This window comes from Misgurnus anguillicaudatus, chromosome 23 (genome assembly GCF_027580225.2).
Source record: "Misgurnus anguillicaudatus chromosome 23, ASM2758022v2, whole genome shotgun sequence".
NCBI classification, from domain to species: domain Eukaryota; kingdom Metazoa; phylum Chordata; class Actinopteri; order Cypriniformes; family Cobitidae; genus Misgurnus; species Misgurnus anguillicaudatus.
Genome location: NC_073359.2, coordinates 19,452,844 through 19,470,603, shown reverse-complemented (window position 1 = coordinate 19,470,603; position 17,760 = coordinate 19,452,844). Strand labels below are relative to the sequence as shown.

At 35.1% G+C, this 17,760-nt stretch overlaps 2 protein-coding genes across 3 annotated transcripts in view; one reads left to right on the top strand and one right to left on the bottom strand.

Moving 5' to 3' along the window:
* yjefn3 (YjeF N-terminal domain containing 3) overlaps nucleotides 1–13,348 on the top strand; it is a 52,029-nt gene extending 38,681 nt beyond the window's left edge. For both annotated transcript variants that reach the window (XM_055216755.2, XM_055216754.2), the window contains exons 4-7: nucleotides 7,782–7,892; nucleotides 8,412–8,525; nucleotides 8,659–8,809; nucleotides 12,868–13,348. In XM_055216755.2, coding sequence (XP_055072730.1) covers nucleotides 7,782–7,892; nucleotides 8,412–8,525; nucleotides 8,659–8,809; nucleotides 12,868–13,064 — 573 coding nt within the window. In that variant the 3' untranslated portion in view covers nucleotides 13,065–13,348. The remainder of the gene's footprint in view (nucleotides 1–7,781; nucleotides 7,893–8,411; nucleotides 8,526–8,658; nucleotides 8,810–12,867) is intronic.
* Nucleotides 1–17,760, bottom strand: part of LOC129452734 (Rieske domain-containing protein) — a 60,882-nt gene that overhangs the window by 10,765 nt on the left and 32,357 nt on the right. The window lies entirely within an intron of this gene.

Below are 17,760 nucleotides of genomic sequence, written 5' to 3'. Positions count from 1 at the left end.
ACTGTATTTGGCATTTATATCTTAAGATTACATTCACGCATTTGGCAGATGCTTTTATCCAAAGCGAACTGCTGTGCATTAAATCTACTCGTCTCTTTTTTGTTCCCTGGGAATCGAACCTGACCTTTGGGCTGCTAACACAACAAAAATGTAACTAACAAAATAGTTTTATGCAGTTAGCTAAATTTGACCTCACTTTGGGACCACACAAAAATGTACCAAGGAGTCATTATAATACGAGATTTAACTAGTAGTTTTTTGAGAAAAAAGTAAAAATAAATAAAATTTTGAGAATAAAGTCACTCACTAAATGAGAATAAAGTCACTCACTAAATGAGAATAAAGTCGTAAAATTTCAAGAATAAAGGTGTAATATAATGAGAATAAAGCCATAACATAATGAGAATAAAGTCGTAATATTTCGAGAATAAAGTCATAATATAACGACGATAAAGCTGTAATATAACGATAATAAAGCTGTAATATAACGATAATAAAGCTGTAACATAACGAGAATAAAGTCATAATATAACGAGAATAAAGTCATAATATAACGAGAATAAAGTCATAATTTGACAAAAATAAAGTCACAATATAATGAGAATAAAGTCGTAAAATAAAAAAGTCGTACTATAACGAGAATAAAGTTGTAAAATTTCAAGAATAAAGTCGTAATAATATGACGTGAATAAAGTCGTAAAATAACAAGAATAAATTCCTAATATAACAAGAATAAAGTCATAATATAATGAGAATAAAGTCATAATATAATGAGAATAAAGTCATAATATAACGAGAATAAAGTCATAATATAACGAGAATAAAGTCATTCAATTTCAAAAATAAAGTCGTAATATAACGAGAATAAATTTGTAATATAACAAGAATAAAGTCATAATATAATGAGAATAATATAACAAGAATAAGTCGTAAAAATTCAAGAATAAAGTCGTAATATAATGAGAATAAAGCCATAATATAACAAGAATAAATTCATGAAATTTCAAGAATAAAGTCTAAATATAACGAAAATAATTTCGTAATATAACGGGAATAAATTCTTAATATAACGAGAATAAAGTTCTAAAATTAAAAAAGTCGTACTATAACGAGAATAAAGTCTTAATATTTAAAGAATAAAGTTGTAATCAAACTAGAATAAAGTCATACATTTTCATGAATAAAGTCGTAATATAACGAGAATAAAGTCGTAATATAACGGTAATAAAGTTGTTTGGTCATGTAAACAAGCAGATCTGCCAAGCAGATTCCAAATTACATACCTGCCTTATTAACTTTATTCTTGAAATTTTACGACTTTATTCACATTATATATTGCTTTTATTCTCAAAATTGTACAACTTTATTCTCGTTATATATTGATTTTATTCTTGAAATTTTACAACTTTATTTTTGTTATATATTGACTTTATTATCGACATTTTACAACTTTATTCTCTTTATATATTGACTTTATTCTTGAAATTTTACGACTTCATTCTCTTTATATATTGACTTTATTCTCGAAATTTCACAACTTTATTCTTGTTATATATTGACTTTATTCTTGAAATTTCACAACTTTATTCTCGTTATATATTGACTTTATTCGCAAACTTTTACAACTTTATTCTCATTATATATTAACATCATTCTCTAAATTTTACAACTTTATTCTCGTTATATTATGACTTTGTTCTCCAAATTTCACAACTTACTTCTCATTATATAATGCTTTTATTCTCAAAATTGTATGACTTTATTCTCGTTAAATTATGACTTTATTCTCGAAATTTCACAACTTTTTTCTCGTAATATATATTAACTTTATTCGTGAAATTTTACAACTTTATTCTTGTTATATATTGACTTTATTCTCGAAATTGTAATTTTGTACTTTTTTTCTCCAAAACTACTAGTTAAATCTCACAATTTTATTACTTTAATCTAGATAAGGTTTTATTTTTTATTTTAGGCTGGCCCTAATCCTCCGTGGTAGAAATGCCTTCAGTTAAAATTGTACATTTATGAATAAATAAAATGTTTTCTTATAAATCTATAACTATAGTTTATGTCTAACTAGCAATGACTGTTCTTGTTGCGTAGTTGGTAGAGCATTGTGTTAGCAGTGCTAAGGTCATGGGTTTAATTCGCAGGTAACAAACATACTGATAAAATGTATACCTTGTAATGCACTGTAAGTCGCTATGGATATAAGCCTCTGCCAGATGTGGAATAAATGAAAAATAAAGTAAAATGCCCCACCCACTGTGATATTTCATTGGTGCAAATCCTTTTCCAAATCTATTTTCCGATTGGCTGCGATTGTCTCACAACGCAACGCGGTTTCGCGCTCGACACATGAACGGCCAAATTGCTTGTCATTGGAAACTTGGACGCTTGTTTTATTCTGTATTTGATTTAATTTAATCAAATGTACAAAGGTATGTCCCCATTGGGATAGCCAAGTAACCGGTACGTGAATGTGTGTTATGAGTAAAAAAGGCATAAACTGCAATAGCAATTAGCTAAGATCCTCTAGAGAGCTCATTTGCTAGAAGCTTGGAAGCAAAATCTGGGGGTTCAGTGGCCCCGAACAGCAGCAGATGAGAGCTGCGGTCTCCAGAGTCCTGGCAGAAGTCAACACGACGGTGGATTCCAGCACAGCTGCAGCAGCCCTAAAATGAACAATACATCCTCTGGCTACCTTTCCCAAGAACACTATTCCATGTCATTTTCCAGTAAGGGAAAAGGAGAAACAGAGAAGGTAGACTGAAAGAAACATATCCAGTTTATTATTTTGTCTGGTCGCACGCTCACATGACTGCCGTGTGCGAATCGATTGTCCATATCACAACCTTCACTGGAATTATTCCTGAAAACTTGACTCGCTTAAAGGGAAGGCTGACCTAAAAATTTAAATTGCTTCGGTTTTCTCACTCTCTTATTGTTTTAAAACCCATAGGATTTTCTTTTAAACAAAACAGTGACGTTACTCCGTATGTTATTAACGGACAGGCTCAGTTCCCATTCACTTTCACTGAATGGAAATAAAAAGCAATATTCTTCAAAATTTCAAGTCATGGTTTGGAACATTTTGGTGTGAAAGTGATGCCAAAATACATTTTCTGTGAACTACTTTTAAGATGAGTTCTAACTGTGTGTTTGCCACGATTTGACTGTCTGAGACAATTTTTTGGGATGGTTAAGATTTATTTTACGGTCATGCCGAATTGGCTGTCATGTATCCTTTAGAGAGACATGCTCACCAGTGGTCCATTAAGTCCTTTCAGAGCAAATTTTGGCCTTCTTACAGTGTCAGAATGGTAGTGAAACATTTCAGCAATGTCAATGATGTCCATCTAATAAAGAACAGATCCATCAAATTTAGCCAAATTTTGAACCCATGGCTTGTTCGAGTCGGTGTGGTCAAAGTCCCTTTATGGAAACTTTCCAAACTCTGTAGCCATTTTTGCAACAGGTTTTTGCAGCAGAAACTATATCCTATCTGCTGCAATAGACAAAAAACAATATTTTTAAAACAACTTTCTAATGTCACAATAAAACAACATATCGAACCTTATATAATACCATATTAAAGAATTAAACCTGACATCAAATGTACCATAACGTTGGTTTATTAAACTCAAATTGCACTAAAACACTTTCTTCCAGGCTGCTTTAGCTACTGTATATGCACAGAGACGAATTTCTTTATCTAAAATAAATAGTTTAATCTAAGATGAATCGCTATAAAGGGTTTCATTAGACGCACGTATGCGTCTGGGTGGAACTTTTCTTCTGATTGCAATATCTAAGATGAATCATTATTTAAGATTAATTGCTTTATCTAAGAGGAACCGCTTTATCTAAGACAAATAGGCATAGACGGTTTCATTGGACGCACGTGCGTTGTCGTGTAAGCGTCTGGGTGAAACTTTATCTAAGACGAAAACAAAACGCTTTATCTAAGACGAATTGCTATATCTAAGATGAATCTCTTTATCTGAGACGAATCACTTTATCTTAGATGAATCGCTTTATCTAAGACGAATCGCTTTATCTGAGATTAATCACTTTATCTGAGACGGATTGTTGTGTCTAAGATGAATCATTTTATCTAAGATGAATCATTTTATCTAAGACAAATTGCTTTTTCGAAAATAAATCCCTTTATCAAAGTTTGATTGCTTTATTTAAGACGAACCACTATATCTAAGATGAATTGCTAAATCTAAGACGAACCGCTATATCTAAGATGAATTGCTTTATCTAAGACAAATCGCTATATCTAAGACGAATCGCCATATCTGAGACTAATCTCTTTATCTGAGACGAATCTCTTTATCTGAGACAAATCGCTTTATCTGTGACAAATCACTTTATCTGAGACGAATCGCTTTATTTGAGACGAATCGTTTTATCAAAGACGAATCGCTTTATCTGAGATGAATCACTTTATCTGAGACGGATTGCTGTATCTAAGATAAATCATTTTATCTAAGATTAATCATTTTATCTAAGACAAATTGCTTTTTCGAAAATAAATCCCTTTATCAAAGTTCGATTGCTTTATTTAAGACGAACCGCTATATCTAAGATGAATTGCTTTATCTAAGGCGAACCGCTATATCTAAGACGAACCGCTATATCTAAGACGAATCGTTTTATCTAAGACGAATTGCTTTATCTGATACGAATTGCTATATCTTAGATGAATCGCTATATCGGAGATGAATCTCTTTATCTGAGACAAATCGCTTTATCTGTGACAAATCGCTTTATCTGAGACGAATCGCTTTATCTGAGACGAATCGCTTTATCTGAGATCTGAGACGAATCGCTTTATCTGAGATGAATCGCTTTATGTAAGACGATTCGCTTTATCTGAGATGAATTACTTTATCTGAGACGGATTGTTGTATCTAAGATGAATCATTTTATCTAATAAATCCCTTTATCAAAGTTCAATTGCTTTATTTAAGACGAACCGCTATATCTAAGATGAATTGCTTTATCTAAGACGAATCGCCATATCTAAGACGAATCGCCATATCTAAGACGAATCGCCATATCTAAGACGAATCGCTATATCTAAGACTAATCGTCATATCTAAGACGAATCGCTTTATAGACGAATCGCTATATCTAACACGAACCGCTATATCTAAGATTAATTGCTTTATCTAAGATGAATCGCTATATCTAAGACGAATCGCCATATCTGAGACGAATCGCTTTATCTAAGACGAATCGCTTTATCTGATACGAATTGCTATATCTTAGATGAATGGCTATATCTTAGATGAATCTCTTTATCTGAGACAAATCGCTTTATCTGTGACGAATCGCTTTATCTGAGACGAATTGCTTTATCTGAGACGAATCGCTTTATCAAAGACGAATCACTTTATCAGAATGAATCACTTTATCTGAGACGGATTGCTGTATCTAAGATGAATCATTTTATCTAAGATGAATAATTTTATCTAAGACAAATTGCTTTTTCGAAAGTAAATCCCTTTATCAAAGTTCGATTGCTTTATCTAAGACGAATCGCTATATCTAAGACAAATCGCCATATCTGAGACGAATCGCTTTATCTGAGACGAATCGCTTTATTTGAGACGAATCACTTTATCTGAGACGAATCGCTTTTTCTAAGACTAATCTCTTTATCTAAGACGAATCGCTATATCTAAGACGAATCGCCATATCTGAGACGAATCGCTTTATCTAAGACGAATTGCTTTATCTGATACGAATTGCTATATCTTAGATGAATCGCTATATCGGAGATGAATCTCTTTATCTGAGACAAATCGCTTTATCTGAGACGAATCGCTTTATCTGAGACGAATCGCTTTATCTGAGACGAATCGCTTTATCTGAGATCTGAGATGAATCGCTTTATCTGAGATGAATCGCTTTATCTAAGACGAATCGCTTTATCTGAGATGAATTACTTTATCTGAGACGGATTGTTGTATCTAAGATGAATCATTTTATCTAATAAATCCCTTTATCAAAGTTCAATTGCTTTATTTAAGACGAACCGCTATATCTAAGATGAATTGCTTTATCTAAGACGAATCGCCATATCTAAGACGAATCGCTATATCTAAGACTAATCGTCATATCTAAGACGAATCGCTTTATCTAAGACGAATCGCTATATCTAACACGAACCGCTATATCTAAGATTAATTGCTTTATCTAAGATGAATCGCTTTATCTGATACGAATTGCTAAATCTTAGATGAATCGCTATATCTTAGATGAATCTCTTTATCTGAGACAAATCGCTTTATCTGTGACGAATCGCTTTATCTGAGACGAATTGCTTTATCTGAGACGAATCGCTTTATCAAAGACGAATCACTTTATCAGAATGAATCACTTTATCTGAGACGGATTGCTGTATCTAAGATGAATCATTTTATCTAAGATGAATCATTTTATCTAAGACAAATTGCTTTTTCGAAAGTAAATCCCTTTATCAAAGTTCGATTGCTTTATCTAAGACGAATCGCTATATCTAAGACAAATCGCCATATCTGAGACGAATCGCTTTATCTGAGACGAATCGCTTTATCTGAGACGAATCGCTTTATCTGAGACTAATCGCTTTATCTGAGACGAATCGCTTTATTTGAGACGAATCGCTTTTTCTAAGACGAATCTCTTTATCTAAGATGAATCGCTTTTTCTAAAAAAATCCCTTTACCTAAGTTGAATCGCTTTATCTAAGATCAATCGTTTTACTGTTTTTCGTAACTTCTGTAAGTCGTTTTAGATTAAAAGTGTCTTCTAAATACCTCAATGTAAATCTAAATCCCCACAGAGTCATTAGTCTGTAACCATTGGCTCTGTTTACAGGAAGGAGGGACTTCCTTCACTTGAGAGTCCTTTCTAAATGCTTCTGCTAATTTAGTTAAGTTAGTAGCATCTTTACGTTTGACTGTTTATTAGTTATTTACCGTACACAAATTATCCATTATAATCAACACGCCTCACTCGCATTGCAGTTGATTACAACATCAGTGTTTTAGCTTCGCTTCACATCGCTAGCTTGCAACGTCAGCGACAACCAAGCATATGGCAGGTTCAAGGCAAAAGAGGAAAATACACCCAAATCTGTACTGTGACAGATGGACATAGACGCTAATTTTCCAGACTCGAACATGAATTACACTCTTGTTTTACCAGCTCGGTGACTAAAAGACAACCAGCGGTAATAATGTAATCTCAACTCATCAGCTCGCTAATGGAACATCCATGTCAGCTTAATAATCTCTCGAGATCCATTAGTATTCCGCTTCCCCTCCGTCTCGGAAGTCTGCAATTACACCCACGCTCACAGCTGATTTGGAAGTCATTCCTGGTTGTGCCACCGTCCATATTTCAGCAACGGTTAATTGGATGTGAATATAGCACACTGTCGTGTTTATTTGATAAGTCTATAGAGGAAAAGTAACCAACGGTTATGGTTAGATTTAAGTTATTATTATATGCGAGTTGTTTGAAATGTAGGTGAGTAGTAATGGCCTCCATTGGAAAATCTGAACCACCGTTGGCCTACTTTAGAAACCTGACAGAAAGTGTGTTATTTAAAGACTGTATCCCGCAGTGTTGTCTGCACGGCTGTGCAACAGTTGCGGCGATGCTCATTAGAGAGGTCCAAACACATATAGATCCTTTGACACTATGAATGGCTTGGAGTGAAAAAAAAAATGCCTTTCTCACCAATTTACTCTCTCTTTTTCTGTCCCTGTGCGCAGGCATTTCCCTTGAGCTCCTTAAGTAAAAAGCAGCCCACCCTGCTGGTTGTTTGTGGCCCTGAGCAGAACGGCTCCATCGGTCTGGTGTGTGCCCGCCATCTGCGCATATTTGTAAGTACAGAGCATGTGCAGGGGACGGTACAATGAGGTTGGAGGGTGGTTAATGTAGCTGTGGTAAACATTAGCTGCTTGTTGAAGTGTTTAAAGTTAGCATGAATACAAAATGGACCCTATTTACTTCCAGATAAAGATAAAAAAGGTTATAATTTATGTAGGATGATTTTAAAATCATACACGAATCCCTTCGAATAGTCTTCCAAAATAAAACTATGAAGTGATGAGTTCAGATTCTTCAGTATCTCACAATATGTCCACACAGGGACTAAATATCGTCCCTAAATATAAATCAGCTGTCTGGTTTATGCACGGCAGCCACATAATACATTTCCAACCATGTCTGTCTGTTTCTTTCATTCAGTTTTTTTATCGCGGTGCCTTGAGGGTCTTTACACACAGCTCATTGAAACAGAAGAATAATCAAACAATTCCTGTAAAAATTTCCTCATAAATTTCCGTCCCCGTGCACGTTATGAATACCAACGCTGTTTTCTTCTTTTCTCTCACGCATAGGAATACGAGCCCACTATTTTCTATCCCAAACGTTCACCTCAGATTTTACACCAGGATTTCACCGTTCAGTGCGAAAAAATGGACATCCCGTTCCTTTCCTATCTTCCGACAGAGGTGGGTATTTCAAAAGGGAGAGGCAAATCGGAAATGACAAAAGATTTAGTCCGCTGGCAGAAATGTCATCATGATGCTTATTGTTTTTGACGTCTGCCCATCCTATCTGTCACCCGTTTGATCCGCTGACCAGGTCCAACTGTTAAACGATGCTTACAATCTTGTGATCGACGCCATCTTGGGACCAGAAGCGGACCACAACGACGTAAAAGAGCCATATGCTGGGATGCTGGTGACTTTGAAACAGGTCAAAATACCCATTGTTAGTGTGGACATGCCTTCAGGTATTTTCACTTGGTCATTTCTGTTTATTTCTACCATTGGGCTTATATGAGCAAAACTGTAGGGATGAAATAACTAATCAAATAGTTGATAATATTCGATAATGATAATAGCATTCATCGAACGTCAATATTGATCGATTTGGTCTGGGACGTCTTGCAACAGCGCGAGCTCCACCAATGCACCATACAGTGCAAGCTTTCTTGTTTATACTGTAGAGCATGCAGTACAGAGCAGCGGAAGGTAAACGATTAGTCCATTTTCTTTAAAAAAATCCAGATAATTACTCACCACCATGTCATCCAAAAATCCAAAAGGATTTTTCTCATTTTAATGGACTTTAATGGACCCCAACACTTAACAGTTTTAATGCAGTTAAAAATTGCAGTTTCAAAGGACTCTAAGTGATCCCAAATGAGGCATAAGGGTCTTATCTAGCAAAACGATTGACATTTTTGTCAAGAAAAATAAAAAAATGCGACCTCATGCAATACGTCATCACGTCAAGAGGTCACAGATGACGTATGCAAAACTATGCCCTCAGTATTTACAAGTGTGGAGAAAGAGATGATATGGAATGATACTAATTAATGTCTTTGTGTCAGTTTATTGTTTAAAATGGTCCCCATATGTGCGTTTCATATATGTAAAACGTGACCTTTCCAACGTCATTACGTAATTACGTGAGGTCGCGCTGGCTCATCACACAGCCAGAGGAGGAAGAGAAGTTGTGGTTTAAAAGTGCATATTTTTTATTTTTCTTGCCAAAAATGTCAATTGTCTAGCTAGATAAGACCCTTATGCCTTGTTTGGGATCATTTAGAGTCCTTTGAAACTGCAATTTTAAACTGCATTAAAACTGTTAAGTGTTGGGGTCTATTAAAGTCCATTAAAATAAAAAAAATCCTGGAATGTTTTCCTCAAAAAACATAATTTCTTCTCGACTGAACAAAGGAAGACATCAACAGTTTGGATGACATGATGGTTAGTAAATTATCTAGATTTTTTTTAAGAAAATGAACTAATCCTTTAAGGGGCTCTCACACCAGACTAAGAGAATATGAATATTTTTCTGACATTAATACGAAAATGGGAGGTTATAGCTTTGTCCATATTTGCTTTTCAATAGAGAGAAAGGTCTCGTGATACAAATTCACACGTCACACTGCAAAAATTACTTTCTTAGTATTTTTGTTGTTTTTTTTTAGTTACAAATATTTAAAATTTTTTAAATCAAGATGCATTTTCTTGATGAGCAAAATAACCTAAGAAAAAATATATCTAGTTTTTAGACAAAACACATAAAATGTTGGTGATTTTGTGCTTAAAACAAGCTAAAAAAAAATCTGACAATGGATTAAGATATTTTTTTATTTTAAGAATTTTTTTTTCTTAAACAATTCATAAAAAAATTAAAGAGAACGGTTCCTTACTCCATTGGCAGATTTTTTGCTTGTTTTATAAACAAAATCACTTGTGATGTGATTTTTTAACTATATATTCTTAGGTCATTTTGCTCATCAAGAAAATGCATCTTGATTTAAGATTTTTTATATATTTGTACTAAAAACAAGACAAAAATACAAAGAAAGAAAATTATTTTTTGCAGGGCAGAGTTTACCAGATTTGAACTTTGGTATGCAGCAAAGTGTAAAATATTTTCGCACAAGCTTGCATTTATGGTCTGACTCATTTGCATGCATACGTATGAAATATGAATTAAATTCGATGGACTAAAAAGTGTAATGTCACAACCCTTTTACATAAGGACACGAGACACTGGCAGAGGCAAAAGGGCATTTTGTTTAAAATAAAAATGTATTTTCTTCATTTAATATAATTGACTTTGTCTTTGTTTGGAGCAGATGCACCTGACTTTATAACTATGCAGCTTTTGCTGTTGCGATAGGACAGTGGGCAAGTGACGTCTCAATAATGACGTTCGCAATTTCAATATCAAATATTATCGACCATTCAAAAAAAACCTTAGTTTCATGAAAACAGTCCCAGTCCGTTTTTTACCTTAGCTACACTCAATTTAAAGGTTCAATAAAGGGGTTTTCGCAGTGATTCCCTCTGAGAACCATTTTTTGTTCCCCAAAGAACCGGCTAAAAATATATATATTCTTTCCTACCTTTTTATAGTCCGATAAACCATTTCAACTGAAAAAACTGAAAGGTTCTTTATGGCAGTGTTTCCCAACCAGGAGGCCTCAAGATGACTTAAAATGATAAAAATTGGACAAAACAAGCATTAAAATAATCTAAAACAAGCACAAATCAAGGTATTTCCTTTTATTTGGCCATTTAGTAGTGAATATACATCTGTCTAGTAATTTCAAGTTCTAGTTAATTTTATCTTGTAAAAATTTAGTGATTGGGGGGCCTTCAAATATTGTTGTGGGCTTGAAGTGAAAAAGGTTAGGAAACACTGCTTTATGGAACCATACCATACATCCCAACTGTTTAGGAACTTTTATTTAAAAAAGTTTGATTAAGAAAAAATATGCTTAAAATCAATCTTAAGGACACATAAAGGTCTAAAGATGCTAGTAAAACAAAAGCAACAATGTGTGACAACACTGACGTTAACTAAACATTATTTGTGTAATTCGTAACAGATAATCTCAAGTACCACAGACCGTGAACGAAATGTTTATAACCTGTTAAATCCTGTTTGCTTCTACTTTGTACATTTGTTCTTTGTGGGTCTCATGACACTTGTAATAAGTGAAACTGCCCTCATAAATGCTTTTGCAAGAACAATTTAATCAGCCACCAGCTGAAATTAAAGAATTAAAGCCAAAGTGTGTGATTTTCAAGGTCAAGATATTTCCTCATGTCCTTGCTTTACATGCATTGTAAAAAATGGGTACAGTATGTTTTAGTAGCTCAAAAGCATTGTGTTAGCAGCACAAAAGGTCATGGGTTCGAAACACATGGTACACACATACTAATAAAATAAATAAACGTATTAACTGTAAGCTGTTTTGAATTAAAGCATCTGCCCAATGCATAAATGTAAATAGACAACATAATAAATCAAAATATTGCCTGACACAGTAACACTGGCTCATCCATAGGTGTGCGTATTGGGTAGGCCTATCTGTTAAAGGGGTCATATGATGAAAATGTTAGCATTGCCACTTTGTAGGTTTGAGCAAAAATGTGTCGTTTTGGGTGTGTTTTTTAAAATGCAAATGAGCGGATGAAGTGCAAACACTGATCACAATGATGGTGGTAGGTTGTAATTCAAACTCAATTGTGCTGTCAAGTCCTTCTTTTCTCTCTGTTTCTCGCTGCACTAAATGGCAGTGCAGTGGTTGGATAGTGCAGATTAAGGGGGCGGTATTATTCTAATAAGATATCCTTATGACATCATAATGAAAGCCAAATTTCAATGACCTATTTTTGCTCAAACCTACAAAGTGGCAATGCTAACATTTTCATCATATGACCCCTTTAAGTTTTTTGATTTGCTTGTGTTGCAAAAAATTACACACTTTGTTTTTAAGATCAGAATCACCTCAATATATATCTTCTTAGATACCTAATTATAGATACTTTAGTACTAGTAGGCCTACAACTATACACAAGATTACTAGAACTAAGAAAAAAAACAATTCTTGGTACATTCTTGTAAGCATACGAAACAGTCATTATTTAATTGATAAATGGGACGCTAACACCTCCAAAGACATTTCCATGACCAAATCCCGACTTTATGGAGCCGTCTCAGATAAATGAGTTGACCGGGGTTGACCTTTATGTGCTAGCCTGTTGCACGGACCCTCTTAAGTGTTTGCATAGCAGACAAATTATCAAATAAAAGTAAACACAGCCATTATGTCATCTGGATGCTTTATTTGAAAATTGCAGCTGATGACTTACACATTGCATTTTTTGTACCTTGCTCCAGATGACCGTAGTGTTATGAACGATCCCTACGAGCCAGTTTTCCACCTCTTATCTGGATGAATCCGGAAACAGTGTTTTTAGTTAATGCACAATGACTTGGTGAAATTGATCAAATGTTTTTCGTTTATTTGATATTTTGAAGGTTGGGATGCTGATGAGCCAGGCAAGGATGGAATAACTCCAGAAGTCCTCATCTCTCTGACGGCACCCAAAAAGTGTGCGACGGGTTTCTCGGGAAAACATTTTCTGGCCGGACGATTCCTGCCCTATGACATTCAGAAAAAATACGAACTGAATCTGCCAGAATTTCCAGGAACGGATTGCGTTATAGAACTGTAGCGGTTTATAATAATGTATTTTGAATAAAAAGGATGTTTTTCCTTCTGTATTTTATAGATTGTTCTGTGGCATTCGTTGCAAATGTAAAAATGTGAAAAGTTTAGGTCGTTTTGAGACGATGGGTTTACGGTTACCAACTGAAGCTGCAAATTTTTGCAAACATCTATGTCTAACTGTTGAGTATATACAATATACGTTAAAAATCGTTGTCTTTTTAAGGGTGAGGTGTGTCATTGTGGATTAACACATTTTTTTTCAACTTAAACGTTCTCACTTTAAGTGAATTGAAAAAGCTTAATTTTTTTAGGTGTTACGAATTTAAAGGGACACTGATTTTAAATTTAATATCAGCAATGATATTGCGCACTGCACGAAAATAGTCCCCTTACGGTGGATTTCCACCAACTGCGGAGCGGCTGCGGATCGGCACCGCTGCGTTACGGCTCCGCCGTCCGCCAATACCACCAGTTCCAAATTTGTTGCAGAGAGACTGCATGCTGAAGTGACGAGGACCCATGAGATCTCGCAAATTCATGTGATGATCGCGCGACATCTAGTTCTGTCTACGCCCATTATGACGTTAATGACGTCATGACACGAGATCTCGCGAATTCAGGTATGATCACGCGATATAGTCATGGCTCCGCCCTGCGGAGCTGTCCGGCATCCGTCAAAAATAGAAGCTCTGCGTATTTGTTCCGGAAGGCTGCGGATGACCGGAGCTGTGACAGATTCGGAACGCAGTCAGTGGAAATACACACATCGACTTGAATGGAAACCGATTGACTCCGCCGCCGTTCCGCAGCGGATCCGCAGCCGTTCTGCAGTCAGTGGAAATCCAGCGTTAGTAACTTTCAATAGCAGGGGACTATTTTCGGGCACTGCGTAATATCATTGCGCCTCCAGCAGCCATGTTACGGCAGCAAAGTCGTTGATTATTACGCCAGAATGAGAGTATAGTTCCTAGCCATATCTGCCTAGAAAATCGCAACTTTTAATTTTCCGTCAGTCTTAGTACACGATGTAACTACAGAAGAGTCAAGTTGTAAATAGGAAAAATAGCGAAACTCTTTGGTTATTTTTAAGTGTGATGCTAATGGTCTAATCAGATTCAATGGATTATGCTAAGCTATGCTAAAAGTGGTAGCGCCAGACCTGGAGATCAGCTGAATGGATCCCAAAACGGTAAAAATCAAATGTTTAACTCTAGGGGAGCTGGAAAATGAGCATATTTTCAAAAAAAAAGTGGAGTGTCCCTTTAATAATTTTTTTTTTTTTAAGTTTTTAGCTGAAAATTTTCACTTAAATTGAGAAAATTTAATTAGATTAAACTTAAATATTTTAAATGTTACCAATCGAAGTAATTTTTTTAACTTTTACTTTTTACTGTGCACTGTTTCATTAGCTTCTTTGATCCACGTTTAATAATATTTACACTTTTTAAACAAATCAATTTGACACACCTCACCTTCGATGTTCGATATATTCAAAGTGCATTACCCTGATAGTGCCTCCTTATGTACACAACATCAGGGGCCTCATTTATAAAATGCTGCATAGATACAGTCCTAAATTTTATCTTACGATCATATCTCAAAAGCACATACTGTACATGTGATTCATAGTAGTCAGAGTGTATGCACAGAAAACGTGCGTATGCCTCACTTCTTTATTTATTCTTCAAACCATTCCAGTATCTATGGCTATATTCATGGTGAGAACTGCGTAATCCATACACAAGTTGATCCAGACAAGTTAATCTGCCTTACTTTCAGATGTGAATAGTTGTTCACATCTGAATGGTTGTTTACTATAAATTGCAAATGATCTTGAAATTGTCTGCAGCTGAACAGTTTTAAATCTCCGCCTTTAAACGATGCCTAATTATTGTCATTAACATATAAAAGAGCACCTGTCAGTTTTAAAATTGAGGGGCAACCTTCCGATCTCTCTGATGAACCCAACAGGGAAGTGACTTAAACTGCAATGTTGAATTCAAAGGGGAGTCAATCCCCTTAGACACCCATGTTAAAAAGCCCAACTTTACAGCCTTGTACAAAAAGTGATTTTGGTCTATAGCTATTTTTGCCCTTATGACAACTGTGGGGGGGTGAATTGTTTTTTAACTTATTGCTGCATAATTAAGGTGGTGGCCGCTTGAGTGATAGGTGGATTGCTGCTGCTGTCTGTTCAGGTCCACCCACATGCTGCCTATTTGTCCATTTTTTAATGATCCGAGTTTGATACACGAGGACCCTTTGCCAAGATGGCGATGACTGGCTCTGCCCACTTTTGGCTTCAAAAACGCTCTTTAGAAACCTACGTCAGTCTATGCTTAAAATCCTTTTCGAGCAGAAAGTATGGCTTATATTTCCAAAAACCTGCAGCAGTCGGACAAACAAAAGTGCGTACGTCTGGGCAAAAACACTGACCTGGCGCAAAGCACTTTTCCATGCCAAAGACCCAATTCATTAGATATGCACCGATATATCGGCCAATAATCGGCTATCGGCCGATAGTTTAAAAACAGACAGTAGTCTTGGCTGATATATCCTGTTAATCAAAAGTAAAAACATAAAAAATGCAAAAAATTTGAGCTCTGTGTATAGAAAATGCGCTTTATTTCTCAGTGCGTGTACTTACCTTGTACATATATGGTGGGTGGGTTGTGCTTGCCGACAAATGTGTGGTGCTTGCTTTCGGGTGTCTGCATGGTGATTGACTGGTGTCATTACTGTACTCACCAGTGGTACATGGTAGTTATTATGTAGCTCTGGATAGGTGCTGGGTGGTAGCAGGTACATACTTGTAGTGTAGGTGTGCTGTAACTGGCGAGAGACGTTGCTGTACGTACAAATAAATGTACAATTTAGGTGTTTGGTATTTTCAGGCAAGTTGGGGTTAATGGCGGGTATTTATAGTGTACATATATGATAACTAATGTCAAACACTTCTGTCCTTGCAAATTGTATATACACAATAAGTGTGTACTAGTGAATGTACCCAGTAGGTAATGCGTATGATAGTCAATGGTTGGGTTTGCCTCACAGTAACATGTATATGATGCTATATCTTAGGTGGTAGGATGTAATAACTGTGTAAAAAGCAAAACTTTATTTTACAGTCCTGTTTCCATGCAGTAACGATGGAAGTATTAGTGAATGTACCTAGTAGTTAATGCGTATGATAGTCAATGGTTGGGTTTGCCTCACAGTGATATGTATATGATGCTATATCTTAGGTGGTAGGATGTAATAACTGTGTAAAAAGCAACACTTTATTTTACAGTCCTGTTTCCATGCAGTTACCATGGACGTACTAGTGAATGTACCCAGTAGTTAATCCATACGGTTATTTAATGCTTGGTTTAAAGGACAAAGATTCACTGAGTCTGAGTACCAAAATGGCATATCAGTAATGTTTGTTCTTAGTTATCATATACGTATGGTATAAGTATAACTTACACTTACCTGCAGGTACCACACACTTATTGTGTATATATAATTTGTATGTATAGTGTTTCTCGTTAGTTACATGATACATACACCCTATGTGTCGTCATTAACTTACACTGGCCTACAGGTACCACACACTTATCATGTATATACAATTTGTGGGTACAGTGGTGTTTGATATTGGTTGTCATATATGTACACTATAAATGCCTGTCGTTTGCCCTAGCTTGCCTGTAAATGCTAAATACTTATATTGTACATTTATTTGTGGGTACAGTGGCGTTTCTCGTTGGTTGCAGTATACCTACACTGTGGGTGTGTATGTGTTGTTGCCCAGTGCTTACCTATAGTTACATAATGGCTGCCAAGTATGTACTACTGGTAAGTACAGTAATGAAAACCAATTAATTACCATGTAGATACCTAAAAGTAAGTATCATACATTTGTCGGTGGGTACAACTTGTTCGCCATGTATGTGCAAGGTAGGTGCACATACTGTAAAATAAAGTGCAACCGAAACATCAGTAGCTAAATTTTCAATATTAATGCTAATTATATAAATGTATAACATATTAGAAAATGTAATAGTAAAATTCAGTACACTGCAAAAAATTACGTTCTTACTTAGTATTTTTTCTTGTTTTCAGTAAAAATATTAAAAAATTATTAAATTAAAATGTATTTTCTTTATGTGAGAATGACCTGGGAAAATGGGTCTGGTTTTTGGACAAAAATATAAAAAATCTGCCAATGGAAAATTTTTCTTGAAATAAGTTTACTTTTTCATAAATACTTAATTCAAGAATTTTTTTCTTATTTTATTGGCAGATTTTTTTGCTTGTTTTGGGCAGGAGTTCGCTTGGAGTTTATATGTTTTGTCTAGAGGGCAGGACTTGTTTTCCTGGGTCGTTTTGCTCATCAAGAAAATACAACTTAATTTAAGAATATTTAGATTTTTTTTACTGAAAACAAGACAAAAATACTAAGTGAGAAAGTCATATTTGCAGTGTATTTCCTAGTTTTTTTAACCCCTAGGGAGTCAGCTGACATTGGCTTAATTTAGCACCCTTTTCTATACGTTACATTATTACTACGCTCGCTAGTACAGTTTAATCTTAGCCGATGTACTGTGCTTCTTATGTTTCCGATTTTTTCTCCTGATTTTATTAATATTTTGAAACAATTAAACAATTGTGAAAAGCGCTATATAAATCAAATTTAATTGAATAATAAATGCAAG